Genomic DNA, 7,786 nt, shown 5'->3' on the forward strand with positions numbered 1-7,786 from the left:
GGTCAGGCTTTTTTTAGTCCTGGAGCAGTACAGCTGCTAAAATGTTTTGCTGTGAAGATAAATACTCCATCTGTGGAGGGATCTTATTTTACCTTTTCCTTGTTCCTACAGTATAACCTTGTGTGTGCCAATGCCTGGATGCTAGATCTAACACAAGCTATCCTCAATCTGGGATTTCTGACAGGAGCATTCACTCTAGGCTATGCTGCAGACAGGTAAAGTATGCATATTAATGCAAGTCTACCTTTATAGAGTCAGAACTATCTGCTTGTACTGTAATTATTGGTATGCAAGCATTCAAAGTTTGTACTTTGGAGGTTCAGTTCAATTCCAATAAGCATTGACAATTTGGGATACTAATTTGATTCCAGCTCATGTAAATTTAACTTCTTGGGTCTGTAAAATTGGTCTGGAAACTTCATGAGATTTTTAGTACTTCCTGGTCCTCTTATGACTTAAAATAGCATGAAAAGAGCCTTTCTTGCGGTATTCCATTATTTCTGTTCACATCTGGACCCAGGAAGTGCAGAGGAGCACAGAAATGAAAAGCAAGCATTCACAGAGAGTTTCAGGGTTGGCAATTTCTAAGGGGCGAATAGGGGCATTGATGAAGAAAGCAGCTACTTTGAGAGAGGAGGAAGAAACTCAGTGCTACAACCCTCTCAATTCACACTTTAGACACACATACCCACATGCTGACCACCAAGGTCATGGTTACAGTCAGTCTACAACATTATTAGAGCTGAGTGAACACTGCAAAACAATGTGTAGGAGAAATCCAGCCCTGTAAACAGGGCCAACACCAGATCAAGGCATTACTTAAATCCTACTTTGCCTTCAAAATAGGAGGAGGGAGCCCTATTCTGAGGAATTAAGTCTAAATTAAATTGTGTGCAGCCCTCATGCCAGCCCAAAGTACACATGTGAATTTCACTGTAGATGAATGTTTCTTCAATGTGTTTTGTGCTCCTGTTCTATTTGCTATCCATAAATATCCTAGTAAGTGATTTTATTAGGCAGAGCACACAGAGAATGTTCTCAGATAATACATTTTGAACTTCTAAACAAAAGCATTTGCAATGAAAACCTGATTATACTGAGAGTTATAACCATCCAGTGGGCGACAAACCTACCATGTGACCTATATTGCCCATCAAAAGCAAATAGTACAGCTTTTGCATACTGAAGTCTCACAACAAAGCTCTCAAACATGCCAGAGAGCAAGGATTATTTGAAAAAATTCTTAAGTGAATAATTTTTTTAAAGAACCTACTGAAGAAAAAAATTGTAATCTTTACATAGACGATTCACAAACAGAAAGAGGGAGAGAGAGTGAGCAAGTAAATCATTGACAGAAAGTATTCCCTCAGCTGTATTTGAAATAAAGGGATTTAAAGCAAGGTTAACATAGGATGAAGACAATATTTCAGGGCAGCAACTGTATGCTAGTTACATCATGAATGATCAAATCAGAGAGTCATGATGTTTGTAAAGTGCCTTGACATTCTTGGATGAAATGATAATAGAAATAATTTATATTATTATAGAATTACACATTACTCACAACATTTGGATCTGTAATTGTCTCTGTCACAAAGTTCAAAGAGGTTTGACCTAGAGCTGAGAGCAAAATACTAATTATTTTTCTTAGGATTTTTTAAAAATAATTTAGTTTGAAATTTCCTATTAATTAGTTTTGTTTTGTGTCCTCCCCTCAATAACAAAACCCTCCCCTCCCAAAAAAACAAAACTACTTTTGTTTAAAAAAAAGAAATCTTTTCAGTTTCTGGGGAAAGTCAGGGTGGGTTGGTTGATTAGTTTTTGGCCCAAAAAACAGGAAACTTTGAGCAAAATGAAAGTTTTCATTTTGATTGAAACAAAATTTTTTATTAAAAATTGACTTTTTTTAGAACTCTCTCTAGTTTGGACCTGTACTTAAGTTTGTCTTGTGCATTAATATTGTTAGGATAAAATGTTTAAAATTCTATACTATTGAATACATAATTAAAATATTGGAAGATAGGTATTATAAAACCTAAACAGAATATTTATGATGCTGCTTTGTTTATCATTTGGCATTTGATAAAGGGTAAGTTATTTCCTACACAAAGCCTGTAAATACAATAATAGGTAGTTTAAGGGAGTAATCTTGCACATCTTGAAGTCAATAGGAAAAGTCCCATTTATTTCAATTGGAGTGTTCTAATTTCTATAATCCATGCCTGTAGTTTAATTGCATCCATGCAAAATTAGAAATTGTTTTCCAAAAACTGGGCCGAAATGTTTTCATTCATTGTTTTTAAAAATGGAGAGAAATGGGCTGAGATTAGTATCCGGGGGAATGCATTCCACATCCTAGGAGCCAGTGCAACGAAGACTCAGATAGCCACCATTCTGAGGCCGAGTGATGAGAAACCTTAAAAGATTTGTAGCATCAAGACAAGACTTAGGAGAAGGTTTCAACTCCAGCATAAACTGAATTTTCTCTCTTTTTTTCTTTCGGTGGCAGGTATGGCAGAATTCATATTTATCTCTTCTCCTGCCTTGGGGTAGGGTTATGTGGCCTTGTTGCGGCATTTGCACCCAACTTTTCCATATTTTTGATCTTTCGCTTCCTACAAGGTGTATTTGGAAAGGGAACCTGGATGACAGCCTATGTTATTGGTAAGAGCGGTACTTTTCCCCTTTTTGGGTGGGAAGGTTGAGGGAATGGATGTTGGTGGACAGACTACCTGAATATGAAGGTAGATAAGAGCTGCAGGATTGTTCACCACTGATCTGAGGTGAAAGGAATCAATGGAGATAGATCATCACTGGAACATAGCAGGCCACATGATGGTCTGGCTCGAAAGAAGACCACACAGATATTGTCAGGTGTTGGCTGTGTGTGTGTTCTTTCTGTGTGCTGCATTGGCTCTGGCTAGGTAGCCAGCACAGCAGATCTCAATCAAATTCCCCAATAAATCCACAGATCCAGATTCAGTAGCAAAGGTGCCTGGCCAGCTTCATAGTAGACAAAGCACAGTCCTAGTATTCTGCAGACTCTGCAGGACCATTATCCCATATATGCTCGTTTCAATGGACAATGGACTTTTCTGTTCCCTCCCAGGCCAGCCAAAGACGCACGTCTGAGACCCTCTCTTATACACTGATAAACAAACAAACTAATATTGCCCCTCTGACGTGTCTTGTTACCACCCTCTGACATGGCTAGTTACCACCCTTTATCTTGCACATGTTGGTTTGATCAAAACATTTCTATTCATCATCCTGTCATCCTGACCTTATCTTCAAGAGGGGTTAGTGTGTCCTTGTTATCTTTGGGGCGTGTACTTGTACCATACTTGGTATTGAGATGTTTTGGTACCACCTTTCTGGAATGTGCTTGCGTGAGTGTTTTGTATTTCCTACTTCTTTAGGAGTACTTCTTTAGGAGTACTTTTATGAGGTGAATAGAAAGCTGGCTAGATCATTGGGCTCAACCGGTAGCGATCAATGGCTCTATGTCTAGTTGGGAACCGGTAACAACCAGAGTGCCCCAGGGGTTGGTCCTGGGGCCAGTTTTATTCAACATCTTCATTAATGATCTGGAGGATGGAGTGAATTTGCACCCCCAGTAAGTTTGCAGATGACACTAAGTTGGGAGGAGTGGTAGATATGCTGAAGAATAGGGATAGGATATAGAGTGACCTAGACAAATTGGAGGATAGGGCCAGAAGAACTCTGATGAGGTTCAGTAAGGGCAAGTGCAGAATCCTGCGCTTAGGACAGAAGAATCCCATGCACTGCTACAGACTGGGGACTGACTGGCTAAGCAGCAGTTCTGCAGAAAGGACCTGAGGGTTATAGTAGACAAGAAGCTGGATGTGAGTCAACAGTGTGCCTTAATTGCCAAGAAAGCTAACGGCATATTGGGCTGCATTAGTAGGAGCATTGCCAGCAGATTGAGGGAAATGATTATTCCCCTCTATTCGGCATTGATGAGACCACATTTGGAGTATTGTGTCCAGTTTTGGGCCCCCCACTAGAGGAAGGATATGGACAAATTGGAGAGAGTCCAGCGGAAGGCAAAGACAATGATTAGGGAGCTGGAGTACATGGCTTATGAGAAGAGGCTGAGGAAACAGGGCTTGTTTAGTCTACAGAAGAGAAGAATGAGGGGGGATTTGATAGCAGCCTTCAACTATCTGAAAGGGAGTTCCAGGGAGGATGGAGCTAGTCTGTTCTCAGTGGTGGCAGACGACAGAACAAGGAGCGATGGGGGAGGTCTATATTGGATATTAGGAAAAACTTTTTTACTAGGAGGGTGGTGAAGCACTGGAATAGGTTACCTAGGAGGTGGTGGAATCTACATCCTTAGAGGTTTTTAAGGATGAAAAAGCCCTGGATGGGATGATTTAGTTGGGGTTGGTCCTGCTTTGGGCAGGGGGTTAGACTAGACAACCTACTGAGGTCCCTTCAAACCCTAATGTTCTATGATTTTATGAATGTGTTTTTGCAATACCAGCTCTGTTCTTGCCTGTTTTTTTTTATCTTGCCAGGAGGTTCCCAGCCTGACTTCTGCTAACTTTGCTTTATAACAGCAGGGCCCAATTACTATTTTAGCTCAGGCCTCAACTAGGCCTTATGTCTCAGGCTCTCACTTTCTACTACAACAGGGACCATAATAACATGAGAATGGCCATACTAGTTCAGACCAATGGTCCACCTAGCTCAGTATCCTGTCTGGCAGAACAGGGCAATTAGCGAGTGTCATCCAGTCCCAGCATTGGAGTTGCGTCCCTGACCATCTTGGCTAATAGCCACTGATGGACCTATCCTCCATGAATTTAGCTAATTCTTTTTTGAACCCATTTATAATTTTGGCCTTCACAACATCCCCTGTCAAAAAGTTCCGCAGGTTGACTGTGTAAAGAACTACTTCCTTTTGTTTGTTTTAAACCTGCTGCCTATTAATTTCATTGGGTGACCTCTGGTTCTTTTGTTATATGAAGAGGTAAATAACACTTTTTCTACATCACATTTATGATTTTATAGATGTCTGTCATATCCTCCATTAGTCAGCTTTTTTCCATGCTAAATAGCCCCAGTCTTTTTAATCTCTTCACATATGGAAGCTGTTTCCATACACATAATCATTTTTTTGTTGTCCTTCTCTGTACTTTTCCCAAGTTTAATATAACTTTTCTGAGATAGGGTGACCAGAACTGCATGAACTTTTCAAGGGGTGGGTGTACCATGGAATTCTGTAATGGCATTATGATACTGTCTTACTATCTATTCCTTCCCTAATTGTTCCAACACTCTGTTAGCTTATATACATATATTTATCCTGGAAGGACTCATAAAGATCAATTTTCATTAATATATCTATCTAGTTCTTATGTGACACCTGTTTCCATGATCTCTGAGCATGCTGCTGTCCTACTTGCAAAACAATGGAACATGGAATGATTGTTGCTGCAATAATTTGAAGTCTTTTCTGTATGGTCTATGTTTCTTAGTTCTACAATTACCTTTCTGTTCACTGTATCGAACCTGTGAACTGGGATGGAGTGGAGATAGGGTATTTGGAACTGCAGAACAGGAGCCAAATAAAAAGCAGAATAATTGATATCTAAAGATTATTGTAGGAGATTACCAAGAATTATAGAAACTGTTGACCAGACCCATCCAGGAGACCCAGCCTTGGGCATGATTCACCTCAGGCAGAATGCAAGTAATTTCCATTGACTTCAGATCCAGAAGGGAGAGAATCTAGGATCCTTAGGTGAAGGTATACATCATGCTTCAGCAGTAGGTCTTTGCTTAGTGCCAGAATGGATGTTTTATACACAAAAATCCAGAAAGGAATTGAACACTACGAGATAAGGGAGGCAGGATGGGAGGAGTGGGGAAAGGAGGACAAATTTTGTTATTCAAAGTGCCATAAATTTAAAACCTGGACTGAGGATAAAATAAATAAGCCCCTTCCTGAATTCCAATGACAATATTTTCATTGTTCATCATTCAGGAAGGAGCTTATTTATTTTAGTAGTGCCTAGAAGTCGTAACTAGGTTGGGACCTCGTTGTGCTAGCCACTTTACAAAGATGTAATAAATGACAATTCCTGCCTCCAAAGAATTTGTTATAAACGATTATAAAGACTTCTAAAATGCTAAAACATTGCTGAAAGTCTTTCAGGAAAACCTCAGTTCCATAAATTCATTTAGTTTATATGAAGAACGTTGATCAGACTTGTTTATAAATAGTATCAAATCAACTGGGATCCAAACTCAGGACAATCAATGTAATCTTGTCCCAATAATGATCCTATCATAACAAGCTTAATCTTCAAGATGAAGACTATGCCATCTTCAACTACTGCCACATTCTGAATTGGAAGCTTTCCAATTCCTGTCAAGAGTATGAAATGGCATTTTATTAAAAAGCAGGACCTGCTAAAGTGGACCCATCAGATTTACTTTAAAAACAAAACAAAACCAAAAACCCTCCATATGCTATAATACTGGCCCAAAACCACTGTAATAAGACTACTTTAAGATGTAGCATTTTGGGCCATTGTTGTATTTTATAGTTGTTGTTTGTGAGGCTTTGGTTAAAAAAAATTGCAAGTGCCTAAGTGAATTATTAGACTAAGGCCCAGATTTGTAAAGATATTTAGGCCTTGCTTGGCTCAGCATAGCAAGGCTTAAGAGACTTAGAATGCAAAGTCCCTTTTTCCAAGAGTGATGTAGGTACTTAACAGCCTAAGAGCTTGTCTACACTGCAGATGCACCTGTGTATGTTTCAGTGTAGACCAGTGGTTCCCAACTCACGCCCATGAGCCCCTTGCGGCCCAATCAGAACACAGCAGTGGCCCATGTGACATCCTCAGGGCCATACTGGTAGTGTATGTATTGTGTGGATGCGTTCCACATAGCACAGAGAGAGCTGCATAATTGCAAATAGGTTGAGACCCACTGGTGTAGACACTGCCTACACCGACAACAGAGGTTCTCCCATTGGTGTAGATAATCCACTTTCCTGAGAGGCAGTAGCTAAGTCAATGGAAGAATCCTTGTGTCAACATAGCGCTGTCTACACAGCGACTTAGGCTGGCTTAACTATGCCATTTGGGTGTAGATTTTTCATGCCCCTTAGTGACTTGCTGACTTAATTTTCTAGTGTACACCAGGCTTCAGTCAATGGGATTTATTTGTGTCTCTGCTTTACCAGGAGGTAAATTTAAGGCTGATCACTGGCCTAAGTTACGATGCTTCACACAGTGATAGTGGGGAACGTATACTTCATACCAAAACATTGACTTCGGTATACTTACAGGATATTTCCTGTAATGTCCTGGAGATATACCCTTCAAATTATTGACCCAATACTTTGGAATAATCAAAGAAGAGGCTGTCCCCAAAGAATTTTAGATTTTACACTGAACCCAGTTTTTACTGGGACAAGACTTTAGATGTTTAAGGTGTACAGATCGAGTCTCAGTGCCTTGATGTTAAGGAGCTTCCAATCACCTGTGACACAAGTTCCCCTGCATCTGTAGCCTTTGGGAAGGCTAAAGTTTACTTCACCCTCACTCTCCTAATGCTTAAACATAGATGAGATGGATTCTCCCATTGTATCAACAGATGAGTGTTCAGCTAGTACTGACTTACGTTCTGGGTATATTTGTTTTTATGGCTTCTCACACAAGAAGCTAATCCAATCTTGTATTTGCAAAATTGGATTAAATGAGTGGAATGAGTTAGCTGACAACACTATGAATGGATTTAAGTGAGAAAA

The 7,786-nt window shown here is 39.8% G+C and overlaps 1 protein-coding gene across 1 annotated transcript in view; it reads left to right on the forward strand.

Moving 5' to 3' along the window:
- Nucleotides 1-7,786, forward strand: part of SLC22A3 (solute carrier family 22 member 3) — a 43,771-nt gene that overhangs the window by 14,286 nt on the left and 21,699 nt on the right. Inside the window, exons 2-3 of the mRNA XM_067555191.1 lie at nucleotides 112-215; nucleotides 2,510-2,664. Coding sequence (XP_067411292.1) covers nucleotides 112-215; nucleotides 2,510-2,664 — 259 coding nt within the window. The remainder of the gene's footprint in view (nucleotides 1-111; nucleotides 216-2,509; nucleotides 2,665-7,786) is intronic.

Source organism: Emydura macquarii, unplaced genomic scaffold (genome assembly GCF_026122565.2).
Source record: "Emydura macquarii macquarii isolate MOO-44397 ecotype Brisbane River unplaced genomic scaffold, CSIRO-AGI_Emac_v2 contig_1559, whole genome shotgun sequence".
NCBI classification, from domain to species: domain Eukaryota; kingdom Metazoa; phylum Chordata; order Testudines; family Chelidae; genus Emydura; species Emydura macquarii.